The following is a 24,152-nucleotide window of genomic DNA, read 5'->3' as shown; positions in this document are numbered from 1 at the left end:
GAAACAATTAATAATGACTCATACAAGAAACGCGACAACAATCGACATGTTGTTGTAAATAAAAAAAATAACTTTCTACATTTCCGATTACCATGTTGATAAAAATTATAAAAATATGTTCTTATAGTATACAAGAAACGATATAATAGAAAAAGTACAATTTGTGACCCTGCAAAGTTTATTAAAGATAATATTAAAATAACTAATGACAATAGGTAACGTGTATACAACATAGAAAGCTAAAACTACAAGAATAATGACATACAAGTGCACTTAAAGAAAATGAATATCTATTCACCTACGTTACGATGCAAGAGAGAAAATAGAGGAAAAGATAAACTACCTTAATAATTATTCTTAAGTCTACAATAGTAACTTCTAATGATATAAAAATGTGCACGTGCGACTCGCTTAACAAGTTTTATACTCGACGTTTTTAAATCATGATTTAATTTTGATAAACTATATACAGTAAGCGATTAGTTAAGCTCATAGTGTACACTATCGAAACAGTAGTTATGTATTAGCACCGTTATTTAAAGCTAAGCTATGTGTCGTTGTGTTAATATTATTAGGTTGTTACCATCAGCTCGATCGGGGATTGTGGAATGCGTTATGGCGGGGACAAATCTACATATGGTATCCGTGGGAAAAGTGACGCCTCCTGTTCACACATATTAATGGAACTAAAAACTGAACACAAGTTAATTGGGCAACAAAATCACATAAGGAGGACTTTTGAAGGAGGAAGCGTTTGACTCTATTGATGAGAAAGAAATATAATTTTTAACGTAAAATATACTCCAATAAAAAAAGCAAAAACTTTTCTTCCTCTAAATATAATTTTTAAAGTTTTTTTTTTGTGCAAAAATATCATTTATTACAACATACACTAGGTGAGCACCTAGTTTATACAAAAGTCAGTTTACAGTCCAGTTTAGATAATATTCAAATAACTTTATAACTTTAAAAAAGCTAAACCAGACATGGATAGTATAAATAATCATATAAGAGATAACTGTGTTAACTTAAAAAAAAACTAATAGCGACACAGTTTTCAACAGCACGTGTGTTGTGCTTTTAAAAATTGAAAAATAACAACATTTATTTTGAATTAATAGAAAATATCGAACCGAAATCGATACATCAAGGGAAGGTGCATGGTGATAGGGTTACTCACTGTGCATATGCGTGCAACGGCGATGCGTAGGCGGCGGCGCGCTGCATCATGGCCTGCGGTATGGGTTGGGGGGCGGCAGCGGCGGGGGGGCGGGGCGAGCGGCCGCGCAGGACCGACGCGCCGCGCAGCGCCGCCGCGGACGCTACATGCAACACACATACGGGCTACTGGCATGCGGGCGGGGGTGGGCGGTGCGGGGGGCGGCGTTACCTGCGTCGCTGCGCTGCGCGCGGCGCGAGCACGAGCGGCGGCGCGGGCGTGGTGGCCGGCGCGGCTCCCAGCCACGGCCACGTCACGCCAGACACCCGCAGCCCTGCGCACACATCGCGCCTCTACACACTGACTAACCGACACACGCGGACTCCCCCCGGGCCTACTACTCCGTCGCCGGTGCTGAGTCCTGACGGTGAGGCCCCGCTGCCCATTTTCTCATAAACATAATTTAAGGCCTTTAAGGCCTAAACTTAGCCTTTTTACAGTCGGTCCTAAACCATGGCGGCATAGTTCATGATGGTAGGCAGTAGGCACAATGTTCTAGTGGCGACGGTAAAAGCTAAATTGTAGTTGACGAGTTGGCACTAAGGTATATTATATATTACCTATTTTATTATATTCCTTACACATACTAGCTTGAAAACCCCAAATGTAAATAATATAAGCACGGAAACTGTACAGTACCTAGTAGATGATCTAAATTTAGGACGGGCACAGGTCGCCAGTAGGTAATAAATAGTTCATTAATCACAAGTAAACAATAACAACTATGTTACTATTACGTATGCACTAGAATGCGAATCAAATACTAGGATGATCGAATATTCATTATTCACAATGACCGTACCGGGATCGTCAAGGCCATGCCACATTACAGCACGATTCAATTAAGTAACTCTCGTCTCAAGGCTCACCATCGTGCGACATATTAAACACATACCTACTTTCTGCTCTATAGAAGCATGGCCGTTAAAGTAAAGTTTGTACAGATGCTTCAAAAACAATTTAACATACATCTCTCGAGCAATATTACTAGTAAACCATCTTCCCACATAAGTAAGAAAAGATCATGCCCGAATGAATGTTATTGTAGTAATGTAGTCGCGAAAGCTCTGATCGATAAGTAAAAGTTTAGGGTAAATATGTGAGAGGCGTTACCTTCCGGCCATTGGACGCACACTGAAACAAAATAAATTGAACGCATTATTAAACTGGTCGAACACGTGCGGCGGCTAGTTCTATGACAATGAACAACCTAGAAGACATTCTCCACTACAGAATTGAAATTGACAGTGCAAGGCGAAAATCGCATTCATTTCAGCGAACATTAAGATAGAAAGTTTAATATTGAAGTGAAACTAGTAAGCCGACTAATTTTGGTGTCATCCATCGAGACAGGTGTCGTCAGACAGCAGTATATCGGAGGCAGCCAGGTATCGGCACTTGATTAATGACGGACCTCTAATACTTTCAAAGAGGGTGTAAATTGTAAAAGCTAAATCATCGCACAAAATGCTCTCCAATTTTTTGTCAAAAGAAAAAATACCACGAAATGAAATGAAAGAAGTAGAACGATTAAATACAGGAGAAAAGAGCTAAAGTATTTTGAAATGTAAGCACAGTAAACTATTATGTGCATACGAGAAAATCCTAAATTATATACGAAGCATATCATTACGAGCAGAGTTGTCTAAGATCGAGCGACATAAATTATAGGCTAGTCAGTAGTAATTGCTAGATTTTGAGCAACAATCGGTTGCGTGCACGCACACGGCGCAGGTTCGCGCGTGTGCGTGTTGGCTGCCTCCGGCTTCGACTGACAGTGGTCTCGTTCTCTAAATAGCATTCATCTACTGGCATTCCAACGGATCTAGACAACATGTAACACGTGGGTACATCGAACATGGACAACACCGATGTAAGGTCAGCACTCTCACCCAGAGTGGGGACTGTTCCATTTCTAGCCAGAATATCTGGATGGATTAAAAGAGAAAATCCCAAGATGCATTATATTAGAAAATATACAATTCTATATCAATTTGTTCGCATTTGTATTGTATTGTGTGTACGAAGCAAACTCTCACCGTTGGGAACTGTGGGCGGTTTCTTCGTCTGCACCCTTGCCGTCGCGTTGTTGACCTACGTCAGAAACACGAGATTAGTATCTGCCCTTCCAAAGCCAAATATCAAATGAATTTACTTGAAAAATCTAAAAAAATGCAAAATAGAATTGAATTTAATCTGATAAATTTTACTTTAATGATGCAATCGAATCATTTTAAAATTACTTTGACACAATATATGATTATATTTGAAAATTAAAAATTCAAGTGAACAAATACAATCTAAAGGATAATAAATACGATTAAAGTAGTGAATATTCAGAAGGTAGCTCGGGAGTCGAACCCGAGTTGATGTCGATTGACTTTTAAAATACAGTCGGAGCAACTTACTTTAAATGTTAAGATTGGGGGAGAGTAGCACTAATATGAGAACATAAGAGAGTGAAGTTTCTGTAACTGATTAAGATATGGGTACTCTGTCTGCAAGAAAGTTTGCCATGTCCGCTTTCGAACCGAAATCTTTAAGTGTGCTACCTAGCAGAGAACCAAAAAAAGAGTAGTCTTACCTCGCTGCCACCGAGACGGTTCGTCTACATTCTCTGTGAGACACTCTCTCATTCGATCGGCATATTAAATGACCGTCTAGAGAGTAAAGGGACAAAATAAATAAGGTTTGTTTGTGGATTAGTCGGCGGGCATACTTAGTGCTAATACGCTTGCCGGGGCCGGTCGGCACTAGCAGTAACTACAGAGCAGACGAGCGCAGTTGCGGTGGGCGGTGGCGGGAGCGGGATGTTAAGTTACAGTGCTACGGATGGATATTTATTGAATCATGCACACCTCTATCTTTCTGCCCTCAACCACGGTGCCGTGTAGACGCTCTCGTGCTCGCTCCGCATCACCACTATTTGCGAATGTTACAAAACCGAATCCCTGCATGCAAGACAGACAAAACATGCATTAAAAACAGCGTCGCTCAAAAAACAACGTGCAACAAAAATTAACATTTATGCATTGCATATTCTTTATTTAAATATTCTAGTGAAATATCGAGAAGGTATTATCGATTAGATTCCGTTGGTAGTTTGAGCGTAATAGTAGCTGAATGGGTACACATAAGCGTTTGGATTACAATAAACTCGTATCGCTCGACCTAGCGGCTCGTTCTATTAGAACTTCTGTTGTATAAATTGTACGTCGGACGGATTTTATTAGCCATACAATGGGATACTACTTTTGTCAAACAACTAGAAGATTTTGTGTGAAGTTAGCTGCAATTTGTTCTATAAAGTCATCGCTCATGCAGTGAACTATCTTCAACTAGATGCTATATTTGTCTAATCTTTAGTTTCCACTCTTTTTTATATCACACGTAGTAGAGATATAGTACATTTTATTTCGCTTCGTCGTAGGTACACAAGTTATCATTAAACGGTGCGTGGATTGTACAGTGCAATACTTCTATATCGTAACAAAAATCAAGCGATATAAATATATTGAAACACCAAGAGTGTACTCGATTGGCGATGTTCATATCGGCTTCAATTCTATAAGATCAACACAAAATTGAAACTCCTCTATACATATTCGGACATTTGTCGTGCTCGGGTAAAATAAATACTATAAAACATGGTGATAACCCATAGAATACAAAAAGCAGCTAGCACAGCACACAATACAGTGGAAGAGACGAGTCGTGAAAGTGGCAAACATGTCGCTGATCGTACAAAACGCTTACACTTAAAAGCATGACAGCTCTATTATTATTTAAATAAAATCATGAGTGCAATTATTCATACTATAAACATAATAAAACCATGTTACAGTGGGCAGACAGATACAGAAGGAGCGAGAGTTAGAGATCGAATCGAATCAGAATTCCGAGGTTTAGATCGTGTAGCGATCGCGGACGACGCTCATCTAACTAAGGACTACGGGACTTCCCCTCGCGGAGGAACTGTTACAGGAGGTAAAGCCAAACTAATGGATGCACCAAATATACTTCTAAGAAGTACGAACGTTATCGATAGTATCGCGGTCAAGATCAGCGAAGTTAACATGCCCAAAACTAATGAATTATGTTCCCTTGTTAGGAAGCGCATGACTGAAAAAACTAATTACAATACATTTGACAGAAAAGTAAAAGTACTAGTACGACTGGATTAAAACATCGTCAAGAATTTTATTCATCGTCAAAATCGTCGGCGTCTTATCTAAACATGAAACGGTTAGGTTTAGAAACGCGAGTCTGCGATCGAACGGTTTGGACGATGATTAATATTAGTTCATGAATAATAGAGCTGTCCTGAAGATATGATTTAGAAAATCAGCTGTTATAGTGACGATGCATCATTCTCTAATACTGCAATCCCAAATGTGAGGCTTGAAGAAATAAATCGGAGCTATTATATCAAAAGAGTAAAATACGTTTTAGACATGAGCGAGCATGGTCTACTGTAGGGTCGGTCACCAAACTGACACAAGGAAAGCGGTAAACACGAAAAAGCGGTCAATCCAATCAATTATTTTAAAATCATTAAATATCTCACTATGCTACTATTTTGGTGGGATTGACACTGTTGTGAGTCGTTTTTTGAGTTATATTATATAAATGTAAAATTCTGTTGTTTGCCATATCGAAAGACCCGATGAAATACTTTTATCAATAACGTCTTGTCTTTTTGCACGTGTGCAATAAAATACTTTTTCGATAGAAGTTAAAGTTAAAAGTATATCATAGGTAAGTTAAAATACATAATTTTTGTTTTAGTCGTAGCCTTTATAAGAATATTATTAATAAGAAATGATAATATACAATGTAATCATAGATACTGCACCAAACATTAAAACCAAGAATATGCTATGAAAGAGAAAGAAAGAGAAGTTTAATCACAAAATCGATATTATTTTAAGCCCATTTGCCTTTAGACTTATACTAAGCAAAGGTATATGATTTGAATTCATAAATGCAGAAGTTAAAATTAACTTATAATATGGTTACTTTAGTTTGGGCAGTAATTAATTTAACTAACATTCCCTAGACATTGCATAAAATAAACTAACGTTTTAAAGTGAAATTAGTTTTTTGTCTAGGAAATGTTTTAAACAGTCTTATAATTATAAACAGAATGTCCCTATTAATTTTAAAATTTATAAATTAACCGGGAGTCGAGCGTAAAACGAAATTCTTTGAAACATTAATACAACTCCAAATTGTCGTGCTCATTGGAGCTGAATATTAAAATTAATAGGTACATTCCATTTTGATAGAAGCAATAAAATATATCGAGATGATTAAACAGGTCAAATCGTGCGAACTCTTTATCTCGAGACACCGTTTACAGCCTAGATATGAAGTTATTGCTCCTTAAACATGTTCATCATAAAATAATATCGTAAAGTGGCCACAGTGAAATCTTGGGATTTCAAGGAGCCACTCTATGCGAGTACAGCGCTCGCCGAGCGCCGCTTACCTTGGAACCACGTTCGTTGAAGATAATTTCTACATCGAGTATCGTGCCATATTGCTGAAATACAAAACGTCCTATATTAGTAGTCGATCTAGGTACAGACGAGTAGACATGCCGTGCGATGGATACGTACCCCGAACATGTTCCTGAGGTCGGGGTCCCTGAACCTGAAGGGTATGTTGGAGACGTGGAGCCGTTTGGGCTGGGAGCCCTGCGACACGGGGACGAGGGTCTTCTCGGAGGGCGTGGCGGGGGCGGTGGCGCCGGCGACGACGACCGCGCTGACCGCCGCCGCCGCCGCGTGCGCCGCTGCCGCCTGCTGCGCCACTGCCGCCGCTGCCTGCTGGGCCACCACCGCTGCCACACTCACGGGCGTGTTCTCCTCGTTCGATTCGCCCTCGCTTTGCTGTCGATCACAAAGTCATTTCGTTAATTTTAGTTTTTAACACTAGGTAGAAACAAATTTTTACATTAATCTTGTTAAAAGCTTAATAACGTAGTCTGTTACAGCTGCACTGCAGGAAACGATCTTAGGTAAATAGTTCACTGTCTACGTAATAACTTCAAAGAAAGTGTATCAACTCTCACGTTGAAACAATAGGCTTCTAGAAAAAACAAGACATTTCTCAAAGGTGAGTACTGTATACTCATTGTAGAGGAGTACGAATATTTGAACCTTTGAGAAAAAGTGTTTGCTCCGAAAGTTCATCACTTACATTTGCGCTGTGTTAGTTCTATACGACTCTTTATAAATTTAAAACAATTTTTAAGTACGAGATTTTCTTACATTTCGTTAAAAGTTTCGACCAAGTATTGTTTAGACTGTATAGAAAATAATATTATTAATTTGCGAAAAATGAAACATTTCTGAGCCACAATGTATCTTGTAATAAAGTTAGGCGTTGTATCAGACAGCTAGAGGGCACGGTGTATCTTATTACAAACACTTGAAGCCTAATAACATACAACTTTGCGTGTAGGTAATTGAACGAAAGTTTAATACTACGTATAACATACATAGTTAAAATAAGCAACGTTAGGTAATGTAGTTCATTAACGATCAACTCAAAGAGCTCACTCGAGCTAAAGAGTTTATAATATTAACTTTAATATAAATCCAAAATCAAAGACAACTTTGAAGATTTCATCAATACCTATACATCTTGTGACGAATGTGTTAACTTACTGTATTGTTATTTTGGTTTTCTATGGAGTTCTGGGTGTGCTGCTGCTGCGGCTGCGGCGAGAAGGTGGAGGGCGGGAGGGGGGCCTGCGCGGGGGGCCCCTCGCTCTTGACGAGCGGGGGCTGCGGGGGTGCGGCGGGGCCCGTCTCCGCCTTCACGCCGGACAGGTCCCCGTTGGCGGCATACTGTGCGGCCGCCGCCGCTGCCGCCGCCGCGGACGGGAACGGGGCAGCCATGCCCGTCCCCACCATGTGCTGGAAAACGAATTATCACAGTGAATAACAAGTCGATTTTATAGATTTCATTGGTCTGAGCTACGGTCTGAGTTTAACTGCTGTCAATAAGTTTAAGTAATTCAGATCTGTTGAAAATTACAAGGTTAAAGGAGAGAGCACACTGAGACGGGCCGTGCCGGGGCTCATAGCAAAAATCCGCCTCCATACAATTTGTATGGAAGCGGATGCGCGTATCGCACACTGTGTCGGGGCGCAGCGGATTTCCGCTTCCATACAAATTGTATGGAGGCGGATTTTTGCGATGAGCCCCGGCACGCTGAGCCCCGGCACGGCCCGTCTCAGTGTGCTCACTTCTTAAGGCTGCGTTTCCACCAAAGATGTGTTGCGAGGAATGTGTTTTTGAGAACCAACAGAATCGCTGCGCTGAGCGAGGTTACGTCAATGAAGCGATTCTGTTGGTTCTCAAAAACACATACCTCGCAACACATCTCTGGTGAAAACGCAGCCGACTGGAAGATATTTTTCCGTTTTAGGTTTATCAACAAAACTTGGTTGACTACGGTACACTAAAATGGAACCCTAACCAGCTGATTTTTGTATATTGGTAGGTAAATAGTTATATAATTTAAGAGTGACATTGTCATACAAATAGAACAAACCCATATTTTAGGACCATCAAATCAAAGTATGAAATCCTTTCTATCTCTGTTACCTACCACTTTCGAGATTTTTCGCAGATAAAAATGTTGTTTGTCTTATCAAAATGAAGCTACTCACAAAAAATTTGCTTGATGGTAATAAAAAAAATGTTCTAGGGCTCCCTGACTATACACAATATTAGCATGGTAAATTTTCAGCGACTATAAAGATATACAATTTGATCATGTAACATTAGTGAACAGTGAATACTAAATAAGTACAATTTTTATACATGCGGAATGTGAATAAAAGTGATAACTGATACATGTACATAATAATTTCGATCGCTTTAGTTAAAAGGAAATAAGCATCAAGCAACAAAGCACTTAAAAGGGTGAACATTTATTCATCAAGAATCCGCAATAAAAGAATAAACCAATATAGACCGTTTGATATCTAGTTGGCACCAGAGGGACAAATCTATTACTCAACCGGTTATCCCTCAATGTCAACAAAAATCGTTACAGTGTGTAGAGTAATAAAGGTTACTCGATACGGCCGAAAAAAAGCGTACAACACATGCTTGCTCTATCTCGATTCTCGATATTAATATCACATCTAGAATGTAGTACAATTATGAATTGCCATCAAAAAGGGGAGCAATATTAATTTATCGCTGAACCTAAATCGTTAGGCGCGCGTGAAAGCTGAAATTCCTAATTAATTCGGTCTCAGGGACGCGTTGCACACTAATTCTGTCGTAATAAATAAACCCGCTAGTTATAGTTGACGTTTCTGGGCTGCGAATCGAAATATTGACACCGGGCGCCCGTGCCAAATACGATCAACAACACCCCCGCTGACGCGCTTCGCTCTGCGTATTTTATTCACACACACACAAACACACACACACATACACACACACACACACACACACACACGTAGCGCCCACATCTAGATCTCAATAATTATACCCAACCTTAACCTATTGCAGGTACGCGAGCGCTGAAACATAAACCGCCCATAACAACTGTACCAACTCCAGATGACAGAAGTTATTCATAAACGTCGCGGAGCCGCGAGCCTTCAGATGGAGAGGTGCTTTTGCATTTTATTGGGTATTTTAAGCGGAATAAAGTCGATGGGTTTATTTAATGAAATATGGAAATAAGCGCCAGCTGCTGTATTCAATGTAAGTACTTAGTTGAAGGGTTTAAAAGTCTCCTTTTATTTTTATGTTCAGCTGTATTGAGGTAGAAAATACTGCGATGATGAGACGTTTTTAAAATTGTAAATAATAATGATGACAGGCTAGTGAATGACTTACATTTAAAGCCCTAGAATTTGATGCTATCGCCCGAAGACACTACGAGATGATACTCGGACCCTTTGAAGGTTATTTTAATACCCTTAGACCCTTAGAAATAAAGGCTTTTATTGAAGGAAACTTTTTACTTCCTATAATACGGCTGCTGAATCTACTTTGCGGGGATGAAATTGAATTACCGAGTCAGCCAAAGGCCCGAAACTACGAGGCACAATGTACTCTAACAATGAAAATTTAACCAACATGTTCACGATAAGATACAATCAAATTTCTCATCGGCCCGAAGTTCCTTAACCTAATATAATAGTGAATATCCCTTTAACAAATGGCTTACATTTTCGCTAATAGCTCCACTTACTGTCATTTGTCATTTTAACAGCTCTGTTGTCGCAGTATTGTCCAAATATATAATGTAGGCACAATGCCGCTCTGTTAAGCGAAATATACATAAAATGGAACATGATTATTAATGTGTTGCGTTAGAAATAGAGCTAGTTGCGAACTGCGCACTGGAGCTGCGGAAACGAGAAAATTAGGAAGTGGTTATAGGACAATTGCGTCGGGCCGGCGGCGGGCGCTCCTGACCGCGTCGCGTCGACTCAGCGCAGCTATAATTTGCCCCGTAATAGCGGTCGCGAGCTGGAATACTTTGACTTCAGCTATCAACATAAATGTTGAATATTTCGATATTCCTTTTATAAGATATTTTGCGATCACTTTACTTGAGATGTACACTGTACAGGCAAAGACGTATAAGAGTATTTCTTCACGTTGGGCTTTAAGGCTATCCCCTTAGCAAACGACTTTGACCATACATTTGCCGCGTTGCCGAGATCGCGCTAAAATCCTATTTTTAACCGACTTCCAAAAAACGAGGAGGTTATATATTCGGCTGTGGATATTTTTTTGTATTTTTTTATTTTACTTAGCTTACTTAAAAATTGACCTAAATAACTTCAAACGTCCAGTATGTAGTTAATGAAATTGTCGATCTATTGGCGTGTATTTCAAATAACCGTAATTTGTAAATACTAGGGAGATACTGAATGTATGCTTGACTTTAAATAAATTGGTATTACTTTGGAAGCTGATATTATGAGTATAATAAACAATAATAGGAAATTCATAACTATGAAAGGAACGTTCATATACTGAAGGTTATTGGTGTATTTTTATTATAATTTTGTAGCTTTCAAATTATGAGTTAATAAGGCTCTAAAAACGGTAAATTACTGCATCTCCGTAGGGGGAGCGTCTTAAATATGGAATTGAATGAAACCATCTCATTGCCCTCTACGCGATCTGAATTGCTTGTTGGCATCACGAGCCAAGTAGAAACACTGCATAAGATAGCTTTATTGTATTAACAGTTGGGTAAGTATTCAGTCATGCTGTGATGATTTTCTGGCACACTTTGTATCTAAAGCTAGAGACGCTACCTGTATAGGCCGTATACACAGAAAAAACAGTATTCTCCGAATAAGAAAAATAATCTTGCATGAAAGCAATTTGCATTAAGTCAAGATTATGGTTGCCTCATATATAGTGAAACTAATATTTTCTTACGCAAAAAAAATAATAATCTTAAACTGATATTTGAAGTAATCTTGAATTAAGACAATTTCCGATTGATTTAATATAATACGTTTTCTACCAAGAATTATTAGAATTCTTAATGTAAGTTGATAATTCTCTTGATGCAAGCTTAGGATGTATTTTCATTTTAAGAAAATATTGATTTCAATCAAATAAGAAATCACTTTATTAGAAATAATATATGCTTAATTTAAATACATATTTATTCTGTCAACAATAATAAATCTAGCTTGAACACTAACTTTACTTATTTAAAGTAGTGTTTATTTTAATATTAGAAAATTATATCCTTAGACCAATAACTAATATTTTAAATTTTAATTTATGCAACCTACGATAAAGAATAACCTTTCTTGTTTCGGGAAAAATATTTCTTGGTCTAATATTATTACTTTCTTTCAATAAAAGTTTTAAATGCTTGTGTTAAGTGGTTTTAATGTCTTAAAGGTACTATTAATAAAGGCCTATTTAAACCGGAGCGGTATCCGCTACCGCCGTGGGTAGCGGCATCCCGATGGGTACGCGATTAACGCGCTAATAATAAACGCGATTAAGGCGATAATCACGTACCCATCGGGATACCGCTACCCACGGCGGTAGCGGATACCGCTCCGGTTTGAATAGGCCTTAATACGGCTCAGGAACTCCCAATAGTCCAATGGAAGTTCTGGAGGCGTTTCCTGAAAGGTAAATAAAAGACAACATACAAGGAACAACAGAAAAGCATAGCAAATAGTGGTTTCTAAAACAAAATGAAGAGATGTTAATCGTATAAAAATTTATTTACTTACATAAAAGACAACAATTGAGATCACAACCTTATGATATTATATAACTTAGTTAGCCATAATAATGATAAAAATACATACTGATTTACAATGTAGGTGTAAATATGTTTGATAATAATGTCGGTTAATTGGTTTCTCTTAGTATTATTCAATTGTTTGTGAGTTTCATAAAATTTCAAAATACTGTTTCCTCCAACTGTTGTTTGTAATAAGGTAAGTATGTAAGTCAAAGTCTGGAAAATATCTTGTAATCAGTACATTTGTTGTGGTAACTTCCTGAGATTCAGAACAGCTAGAGGACGTAGGTTTTGTAAAGTCTGTTTCACTCAATGACTCTGAACACTCATTAAATGACTCTGTAGGTGCCTGAAAACATAAAATATGTGTGTAATGCACAGTGGCTAAATCATGTACTTACATAAGTTTACCCTAAATAACTAGTATCTATAAATTGTCTTCATTGGCAAAGTTATTAAACAAATTATGAATGTATTTTTAAACATAGTGTGACTAAAGAGCTTTAATATTCATTATTATACATCCTGCTGCATACAAAAAAGAATAAACGCTGCCCAGTTGCAGATGCAGAAGTGCATAGCACAGTGCAAATGCCAATGGATTTCACTTACATGAGCTGTGATAATTTCAGCTAGCTTTATCCGGGTCCCAAGATGAGGGCAGAGTTCCTTAAGGTGCTCTGGAATGAGTTTGTAGAATAACTCTGTTGTTATGCCATTTGCTGCAATGTAGAACCGAAATGATACATTTAAGTAATCTATGACTTAGCTTAACTTACTCAACATGGATATGATTTTTGATGAATTTTTGCATGGGTGGGTGGCACTTCAACAATACTATAATCAAAGGCTGGCCAGTAAAATCAATGCATACTTACACACAAAAACTTCTATTACTTCTGGAGAAATATTATTTGCCTCGAGGAGAGTAACTACGTTGTTATTTTCGTTCATTTTGTTTTACAAATTACCACTTAACCCGCACCATAAGAGATATTGCGTATATATTCACCTCAAATTAACACGTTTAGTTTCAAACTGCACAAACAGGTGTCGGTAGACTCGGTAGTCAATAGTCATAACTCATACCAAAAAAAAAATAGGTAGACTAGAAGTAACTTGTCATTAAATTAAAATATTTTTAACTTTTTCTTAAACTATATGTATTTGAAACAAGGTAATAATAAAATTTTAAGGCAAAACAGGATTTTACTAAAAACAAGATTTTATGTCATTAGTTTAAGATATATTTTTTTTCAATTGCTCTAGATATGATTCAAGGTAATAATTTCTTCATTGGATGAAATGTTTCATTGTGTTAAATAAACTTACAGTTTGAAATAAGTATTTCATTGTATTAGAGCAATAAAATTTGAACTTCTTAGGTTAATTTTACTTATTCTTCAATTAATTTTTTTTTCCTTGATTGTAAAATTGCAACAAGAAAATATTTTTTTCATTTCGAGACTGCCATTATTTAAAGATGAATAAACATTACTTGTATTAACACAATTTTCCTTAAAATAACTTAATATGTCAAGAAAACTATTTTTCTTGATTCGAGAAATCCTTTTTATCTGTGTAGCATAGGCACACAACTTTTTATACATATATATGTCCTTTGCACAAACAAGCAATTATTCTTCTTAATTAGTAAATGAATCTATAGTAGAAATGGCAACGTATTCTAATTTTGTAAAGTGTTTGCAAGCTCATATGTCGTAACTCGTAACCAATAACCAATAATAAATGTTTAAACTTAAAAGGAATCACACACAGGAGCCCTATGGATGTGGCATACGCCTTAAACATGGTCTATAATAACATCTATTCATCTAAGGAAATTGTGCGGTCCCTAAAGCTAATGAAGTATACAGGAGCGAGAATACCTAAAACCGATCTAAATACCCTGTATCTTGTCCACACACAAGAGGAGAAAGCAGCCCTCACTAATACAGGCTATGGATCGGGAACGGACTCTCGCGTCCTCACAATCCATGAAGCTCAGGGATTAACGAGTCCTTCGGTGATCATCATACAGACCAAGTCCCGAAAGCTGGCAATCCATGACAGCGTTCCTCATGCAGTTGTAGCTATATTCCGGCACACTAACACCTGTGTCTATTACACTGACACTGATAGAGACGCTGTGCCAAGCTTCATAAAAAGAGCCACGGAGGTGTCAACCGAACACATGAAAGATTATAATATAAAAATGGCTATAAAAGACAGGAACGATAAAGTCCTAAGCCACATGGCGGGTAGATTCGACACAGAACGATATCTTTTTAACAACCTAGAAACTCCACCCAGCTTGAGTGACCCCTCTCCACCAAGCCAATGTCACAACATCTAAAGGCAAAGGGTGGAGCAGCATAAAATCTAAGGAAATCGGAAAATGTCGGATCTACTGGCCGCCACACCGACTGGGACCTCACCGTTCAAAACATTAATATTATTATTATGCAATTTATAAAACAATAAATATATATATTTATTTATTATATGTATAACATATTATACTCTATTCTATTAAATATATATATACACATATATATTTAAAAAAAAAAAAGTGTCCATGGCGTGATGGACCACAATTAATTAAAATTCATAATATTATTTCAATTATCCTTGGTGCGAAAAATCTAAATAATAAAATAACAAAAAAAGGATATGGACGAACAGTCCATAGACGGCCCCAATTTTATAATTAAAAAAAAAAAACTTAAAAGGAATCCATACTAATATTATTATAAATGCAGTGTGTCGATCTGTCTGTCAGAAGTTTGGTTCTCGGAGACGGACACAGCATATTTATTCCGGAAAAACCGTACGTTACACTTTACCAGGCAAAACTTATTTTGGCGCAATGAAATTGCATGCAATTTCTATAAAAAAATATTTTAGACCTAATCCTTGACAGATTCAGAAGTCATACTTCATGGAAATAAACTGAATACTAGTTTGGATTGAACGCTCGGCTAATGCAGACTGTGAAATATGCGGTTAACTTCCCAAAATATCTGCGAGAGGAAGCACGTGATGATTTTGGATCACGTAATTTCCTCAGGGAGGTTCCTTCAGTTCGTAATTCCAATACACACCGCAATTTATCGGCATGAATGAAGGAAAAGACATCCAAGAATTTTCCATGCATTTTACTTCGATCCATATTTCTTATTGTGGCCTATCCACGATTGCATATGGTGGTCGAATACAGGCAACGACGAACGTGTCGATGGCCATCTAATTGCCATTGCCAGCATTGTGCTGTTGGACTGAGAACGTGAAGAGGCACCTTTATGAGTAATGAAGCGTTTAAGAAATTCAATACAATTTAAAATTAATTTCGTTATTAAACGTGACACGGGCGACCTTTCCATCTAAAAAGCAATGGGGCTATATTTTATTAAGGTGGAACGAAAACAGAGCTATTTATCATCCTTAATGTAGTAAATAATTTTACGTAACGAAGAACGTGCCGAGGATTTCAAAGCACCGAGTGTATATATAAAAATATTTGACAATAGAAAGCAATATCCCAAAACGTTAAAATGAATACATTTTCGATGAATAGCAAAATTCCGGTGTATTGTGTTTGGCGTACAATAGTTGAGGCGAAACGACCTGCGAGGCACATTGTAGCCTGCTGGCTGAATGCGGGATGTCGGTACTCGGCGGCCGCGGGCGAGGACATCAATAACCGACTCTAGTGGCTCTGCTGTCGCCTTTGAAATTACCTGTACTGTAGGGCGAAGCGTTTTCAGAAGCCATCATTAAAATGTAATTATCTCCTCGCAAAATTGCTCGGAAAGCGATAAATCTTCGTAACATATTATTATTATGAACGTCGAAAAGAATCGCTGGAGTTGAAAAACGCGCGACTTTATTACATTTAGGAGAGGCAATAAAGGTTTATATTGCTTATTGCGTTATGTTGCTTATATCAAATTTAACGTTCGTCTCCTTTGGAAGATATCATAATTGTGTTTCTATCAAATTTTATTAATAAAATGAAAATGTTTGTCTACATTTTCATAAGATAAATGGTTCTGTTTTCATTTCGAAGAGAACTTTTATGGTAGAGACAAGGTAAAATAATATTTTAAATATGTAAGTGACGGCTGGTCTGATTATGTAACAATAAAGTTCTAGGTTAGATCCGAGCCAAAAGACCTTCAGCGGCACCGCTGAGAGACCGAAGAGCCCTCGAATTTGACTTCTAATTGACCACTACGTCTCCAATATTCAAGAAACACCCGACGGCGCGACGGCGACAAGTTGACGCAATCCCGAGAGCCTTCATTAATTTAATCCGCGCAAACAACTTCATTTTTATTCCACGCACAATCACAAATCAATAATGAGGAAGCTAAGTGAACTACATTATTTACCGAGCAATATAAACAGTCACGTTTTGAGTCAGCCACAACGCGACGCGACGTACTAAAAATGCGGCTATTAAAATTTTGTTAATATCTGCGTGGGATACGAGGAGTAATTATTTAAAGTACGTGGAAGCAGACGGGTAAAAGTGAAATATCATGCGGCGCGCCACCGCCCAGATGTATCCGTCCGGTGAGCCGGCGCGGTCGCGTAAACAAAACTTTTTATAGAGCGCTCGTCGAACGTTCGACCGTCCTTCCACACTCCAATAGCACATGTTCCATTATCCATACAACATTCTAATTAGCTGTCGATGTTTATTAAAGGTGTTCCCTTTGATCACAGAACCAGAAACGCACCTAGTACCTACCTAATGGGACTGACTACTGCCAACACGATTTCTCTGTTTATTTCCGTCGTATCGAATCGAAGGGCCCTGTATATACAAGCGAAAATTGTACGAAACTTTCGATGAGGGTCGAATGTGCTCAAAAATGTTCACAAGCATGACTAAAATTCGCAGTTGCGTTGTTATAATCGGCGCGAAGAGGAATTTAGCCAAATAGGCACAGTGACGAACCCAACGAGATAATTATATTATGGACAATTAAGCGCAATTGATCTTAACTGGACCACGCGTATGAGCGCTGGATAGAGTAGGTACGTTCGTGGCAATACAGCTTGGAACATAATATTGCTGATTAACTCAATAGACAAAGGCGTCCAGCAGGAATAAATGAAGCGCAACCCAAGATAAGTTGCGCTTCATTTATTTGAATGAAATAGTAGCCCGAGCACCCGTGGTAAATGTGCGGCATCTTCACCAAGAAGTTGCACTTCAAATATATTATATTATACGAATAAATGTTTTAAATATACACAGTGTAACGGCCTTTAGAGGAAGTTTAGTAGTTATAACTCAACAGACAATGAATGAACTTTATGTCAAAAACTTTACTAAATAACTCTCAGTAATCATCGAATAACTCAGAGTGTGACGGTAACAGCAGCTCAACCACGACCTATCACAAACTATAATAATGAATGATGTAAAAGGCTCCTCCCCCGGCGACCATGTTCGTGCCTATCATCCGTCCCACTGGGTAAAGGTTCATTAAAACCAGCCACCTTTAACGAGATCGGCCTGGAAGCTATTATTGTTACCTAGTTAAGTTTATGTTTGGTCCGTAATTATTGATAATATCTCGGCCCGTATGAGCTGGTGTCGTCGAGGCAGGGTCTCCCCTTTTCCCTAAATAATTAAGCTAAATACGAGCTCATGCGGGCTGATGAAATTCACACACTATCAAATATTCAATCTCATTTATAAGCATTTTCTCAATATTTTGTACAACATTTTCTGTAAAAAAGGTTTTTAATAACATTCTTCGCAAGGGTGACTTATAAAATTTTCTAATAATTTCACCGATCTTTTCCGAACGCTCCAATATTTAATATGATTCAGAATATTTTCGTCAAGAATTTGAAAGGATTTCAACGACAAATAGACATTATCGTTACAGGTCGCGACTCGTCAGTTAAAATTAGAACTTTGCTCCAGATAACCTTTTCACTTTTAGGCTTCGTCACATTATTGATAGCAAACATATTATACCTTTTCCGAGAAAATATCACCGACGAATCCATAAATAAACAACCTTTTATTAGCAAAGGAGGAACGAAGATCTTTCGAAACTCGCTTTTTCAATACGTATTTTGAGGAGAAACAAGTTATTATTGTGTGTTATTCGGTGCTAAGTACAACTACACACATCGTTTTTGGGTTTATAAAAGCAAACAAGTATTTGCACCCGATCAGAGAGACTTTTATATGACGACTTGAAATTGCAGTCTCATTTTTCCCCCTTTAATCTTCTAATAATATTCCAGTAAAATTTATAATACATATGAAGATATTCAGAGTATTCACATTATATTTATAAACGCTAGATTAATAATTATTATAAACCGCACCAAAATTAACTTTAACATCATACGACCTGAAAACGTATTCCAAATACGACGACTTTGATGTTCAACGAAACAAAAGAATAATTTATATTTGAAGAATATAATTGTAGAGACGTTTACAAACGAACTGGAATCTTTTAATTACAACATGAAAGACCACCGAGCCGAGATGAATGACTCTCATTACGTCTACCTACTTACTACAGGAACGCCAAGAGTCGCGGGGAGTTCCTAAAACAGGTGTACCGGGGAGATTGTTTCATAAGCTATGCAAAACTTTCTAACAGACAATACACTAACTCAAACACTGAATTCACGATTAAAGCAAAATAAACAATCGTTTCTGAGAAGACAAATACCTATAGCAAAGAGTCGGAGATAGAACGTATACAACAATAACAGTAATTGTCTACAATTTCAAGCAAATATGAACATACTTCGCTAGCGGAAAACTTTTAGGTAGAATCTAAAAATAAAACTTTTGTAAACGATTCTTTGATACAAAACACTACGGCGATATGCAGTCGCCTTGTACAGAAACGTACACGCTACCATGAAGTATAAAATCGCGCCGCGGCTGAAATATAGAGCCGGAGCAAGACAAAGAACCGACGAATCACAATATCAAGAATGGTGCCTAAAAGGTTATGTAACGAGCCATCGCCCGGGGCGCGAAGCGGAGCCTCGCTATTCATAGGCGAATAATACCTAGATATAATTCCATTCCACTCCTTTTAATTCCGTTAAAACATTTTTCTGCGTCCAGATCCGAATTTCGCTTACTCAAGCACGGATGGAGGTTTAACTAAAGTGTATTTTGTTCATAATATTTAGCATATTTAATATTCATCAGTTTGCAATGGTATACGTGACCGGGGTAGTATTTACACTGCTTAGCGGAGTGCAGCCTTCGCCCTCGGGCTCGGAACCTCGATAAAAAGGATGGCTACGGTTTTACAATATCGAAACCAATTTCATAGCGTCGACGATGTTGATTTTGTACCAACGACGGGACCTTCTATAGCATTATCTAAAAACCTTCTATCAAAAGTGACGCCAAAAGATGATTTTCAATAAACATCCGCAAGAGGAAGTCTTTGATCTATCTCTCCAATATTGGCTGATTTGTTTTTCCAATTTCCTATGTTGATTATGTTGGCAGAACTCTTGGATTTGACATCTGCGGAAGTAGCCCGGGACAAAAGGATCCGAATATGGAATACAGCCAACTTTGATTACCTACACATGGAAACTACGTTTTATGTCACCAAGTTTGGTCGGCACTTTTTTTTTAAGAGGATCGAGCACTTAGTATCCATTACATAATAAAGATGACAATAAATTATTAATTATATCACGTTAATGGCAGTTGGTGGCAATTTTTATGTAATTTAAGTGTTATGTAACCGATTTCATCAAATTAATATGAACATCTATTAAAAATAATGCAGATTTCGGCTCATCACGATATACAACGCGAAATGTAATTAAATGTAATGTCGATTACAACGCTCTCGATACTTTTAATGAAAATCCGAGCCCACATCCGATTGTAGGTCGGAAGTAATAATTATTATAAAAGCTCTCTTTTGTCGAACTTTTACACTTTTTTTAGCTTTTAAAAGTTTAACAACTAAAATTTTATTATAAATTATTAAAATTTTAATAACTTAAACTGAAATGTTCGGCCTTAGCCGTATTGGGCGCACAATAAAAGAAACTAAAATAAAACAGGCCTATTGGTCTATTGATAAGATAAAACAAGTCTATTGATAAGATCGCAAAATGATTTAAATAAAATAAACTATTCGATGTAGATATCCAAACTCCAAAGATCTTGCGTAAAGTATATTAAATGTTTGTAAAATTTATTACAGCTGTTACCAACTCTACCAACCTGCATACTTAGCAGTATTGGTGTATTTTAAATATTAAGGCTTTTCGGAGAAGCATCAATACATTTTTTTTATGAAATAAGGGGACAAACGAGCAAACGGGTCATCTAATGGAAAGTAGCTTCCGTCGTCCATGGACACTCGCAGCATCAGAAGAGCTGCAGGTGCGTTGCCGGCCTTTTAAGATAGAATATGGTAATAGGGGAGGGTAAGGATGGGAAGGGAAGGGAATATGGGAGGGTAGGAAAGGGAATATGGTAGGGGATTGTACCTCCGGTAAACTCACACACTCGGCGAAACACAGCGCAAGCGCTGTTTCACGCCGGTTTTCTGTGGGAACGTGGTATTTCTCCGGTCGAGCCGGTCTATTCGTGCCGAAGCATGGTTCTCCCACGTCTAATATATTTTAAATAATAATTAATATATTTTAAACCCTAATATATTATATAAAAATATTTTTTTAACTCCCGAAAAAAAAGAGGGGTGTTATAAGTATGACGTGTCCGTCTGTCTGTGTGTGTATCTGTCCGTGGCATCGTAGCATCCAAACGGGTGGGCCGATTTTGATCTAGTTTTTGTGTAATAAATATTATATTTTCACCAATATGATGTTATGTATTATTATGTTTATGATTAGTTAATAGTATAATACAATAAGTCATAATTCATCACAATATTAGTTGATTTGATTGATGTAGGCCCAACATAATATTATATTTCTAAATGTAGATAACGACTAGTTTCATTAGGAACATACAAATACTATTTTATAAACAAATACTATAAATTTGATATACATAGTATAAAAGAAACATAAAACCTCTTTCTATATCGGTTCATAAGTGGTAACAGTTCAGAGGTAACTCTATTATGGACACAAAATATTATAGTTCCGCTTTGCCCACCACAGCGGTTTATCGATAAACGGCTGTATGTTATTAGTCGATGCGTCAAAACATGAACCTAGAAAATAAATGTTTACTCCTCGTAGCGCACTAGATAAAAAAAAACTTAGCTCGTAAATAAAGTATAAAAAATCTGCAGCTTCATTTTAATAACAAAATCTCTATTAACATGGCCTCCTGTATTGTGGTCGTTTCGTTTTTCATTTATTTTATTTAAATTATTTCGCTCGAAAATGAAAAGCAAACTTTGTGCCGGTTACAATTTTTGTTATAAAGTATAATTAGGGTCGCCTTTAAAAACGGAGGCCTCTGTGAAACTTTGTTGCGGCCTCTTTGTGTCATTTCAGCATAAAAAACTAACTTTTATAGAATGTTTGTGCGCCCTTTGTGTGTAGAATGGGATCCGCCTGCATACTGCATATTATACATCTACTACATATTATATGTAGTACGTATTAATCGAGGTGACAATAATCATCACACTTCATTTGACATCCATCATGATCAAAGAGCTCGAACAATCGTTAACAACGGCCAATTAGCACCTGTTGCTTCGCGGATCGTAAATATCGCAGTTAATTACAAAAGTTCGCTCCACTCCTTTTGATTCAATTATTCAGAATTCATTATTATTTGACGAAACTTGTAACGTAACAGGGTGCTCACTCAAGATGCATTCGATAATTTCGACAGCAAAGTCATAAAATTATTGGGCTATAGACTATAGAGTATATAGCCTACGACATAGCGCGCGTCGCTGAACATGACAAATCTTATACATTTTAGATTTATAACTTCGCTGTCGAAATTATTAAGGGTAACTTGATCTCGTACCCAGATTTCCAGAAGGTTCCGCACCTTTGAAGGATTGTTTGGAAGTGTGATTAGAGATTACGAATTTCGTCGGCGCCAGGTTGCGTAGATACAACACTTCGCCAACATTGTTGGTGGCAATTTCTTGGTAATATTTTATGAGCTATTTACGCCCAATGAACTTTACGAGCTATAACTCGTCAATCTAAAACTGACGTTTACAGCTGCGAATGCAACTTTACAGTTTCTATATTATACAAATTGTAAACGAAAGAGCTGTTGTAGTCTGTAGAACTACAAAAGCTCTTTCGTTTATACTACTATTGTCCTTAATTTGATAGTAACCAAATCAATTACTAAACCTCGGATCAACCGACTGGTAATACACTACATGCAACTTCATTTAGAATCTTTCATGAAAAGGTTGGGAATTACTGCTAATGAATCAACAATAAATAAATTGAGAGATATAATTATACATTCCATACATAATTGCAGTTGACAAAGTGGTCCACAACCGTAATGGAACAACATAGGGAAGCGCAGCGGGTCACAAAATTGGAAATTACGTCTACGTTGGTTGAATAATATACGGGCGCGGCGTGACGAGCTCTGTAGCTCCCAAATTGAGTTTGCGGGGTTAAGCGGCAGGTATCATGCACCTATTATTATGAATTTGCAACGTTTATCATTATAATTTAATGACTTCCATGTAATTAAATTTAAAGTAATTATAATCCACTATTAATTATGAATATTTAAATTAGGCTCGAAAAGGCTTCGAAAGTATTTAACGAAAGCAAATGCACAGACGTAAACGTCTGTGCATTTGAAACTATTAAAAGTGGGTTTATAAACCCACTTTTAATAGTTTCGTTCTATATAAAGTTTTAATAGAAGCCACCGTGGTAGCGAAGAAGTCAAGAGTTTTCTCACAAGTTACTGGTTCAGAGCTGCATCAGATTATTAAGAAGTTTGACAGTATTCCTATCTGGTTTTTGTGAATATATTTACTTAAGAGGAGTCCACACCGCCTTTTTTTTATACAAACGATGTCCCCTGTTTCGTCCCTGGATAATGCCGGTAGAATTATGATTTTTTCCTGAATATCTATGGCCACTATTAGCATGTCCCTATGTTTTATTTTTTTTTCATAATTTTATTATTAAAAAAGATAAGAACGTCCAAAAACCCAAAAAATGGCCAGATTTTCCTCTGTGTTCAAACATCCAGAAAACAAAACTGGCTAAAATATACAAAAAAAACATAGGAACACAGCTCAAGCCTTGCTTTAATTCTTAATGAAAAAAGTACTTAAATCGGTTAAGTTTTGGACAACGAATCGAAGATTTTCTGTTCTTTTATTAGAACTCACCTATTTTCAGTTTCTCTCGCCCTTGGTGTATCCTCTTAATGCTTCATCTCCCAAGCGGTCCGCGATAAGAATAGATAAGCTATTGTGTCTGGTTTTTCCACGATCGAGGGTAAGTTACATTGGAGTCTCAGTGAATACAGGTCAAACACAGGTAAACAAAATTTACAAAAATTTTTGGTGCCGAAATTTTGTTAGTGGTTTTGTATTAGGCATGCATTTACCACTAAAAATATTTTTTACTTTTTTTTCCTACGTGTAGTTTTGTGTCTACGCTCCATTATTTAAGTTTTCTGTAACTAGTACTTTCAGGAAC

At 37.3% G+C, this 24,152-nt stretch overlaps 1 protein-coding gene across 8 annotated transcripts in view; it reads right to left on the bottom strand.

Annotated features, from left to right (window-relative positions):
- Positions 1 to 24,152, bottom strand: part of LOC121732142 (RNA binding protein fox-1 homolog 3) — a 69,520-nt gene that overhangs the window by 8,481 nt on the left and 36,887 nt on the right. For 5 of the 8 annotated variants that reach the window (XM_042121954.1, XM_042121955.1, XM_042121956.1 and 2 more), the window contains 7 exons: positions 7,894 to 8,145; positions 6,841 to 7,113; positions 6,711 to 6,764; positions 4,078 to 4,170; positions 3,259 to 3,313; positions 2,333 to 2,353; positions 1,181 to 1,322 (listed from right to left, as the gene is read on the bottom strand). In XM_042121954.1, coding sequence (XP_041977888.1) covers positions 1,181 to 1,322; positions 2,333 to 2,353; positions 3,259 to 3,313; positions 4,078 to 4,170; positions 6,711 to 6,764; positions 6,841 to 7,113; positions 7,894 to 8,145 — 890 coding nt within the window. Of the gene's footprint in view, positions 1 to 1,180; positions 1,323 to 1,390; positions 1,494 to 2,332; positions 2,354 to 3,258; positions 3,314 to 4,077; positions 4,171 to 6,710; positions 6,765 to 6,840; positions 7,114 to 7,893; positions 8,146 to 24,152 lie in introns of all 8 variants that reach the window. The other 3 variants (XM_042121958.1, XM_042121961.1, XM_042121962.1) reach the window with 2 other exon arrangements.

Source organism: Aricia agestis, chromosome 11 (genome assembly GCF_905147365.1).
Source record: "Aricia agestis chromosome 11, ilAriAges1.1, whole genome shotgun sequence".
NCBI lineage: Eukaryota > Metazoa > Arthropoda > Insecta > Lepidoptera > Lycaenidae > Aricia > Aricia agestis.
Note: the sequence above shows the minus strand (reverse complement) of the source record. Positions and strands in the feature narration are given on the sequence as shown.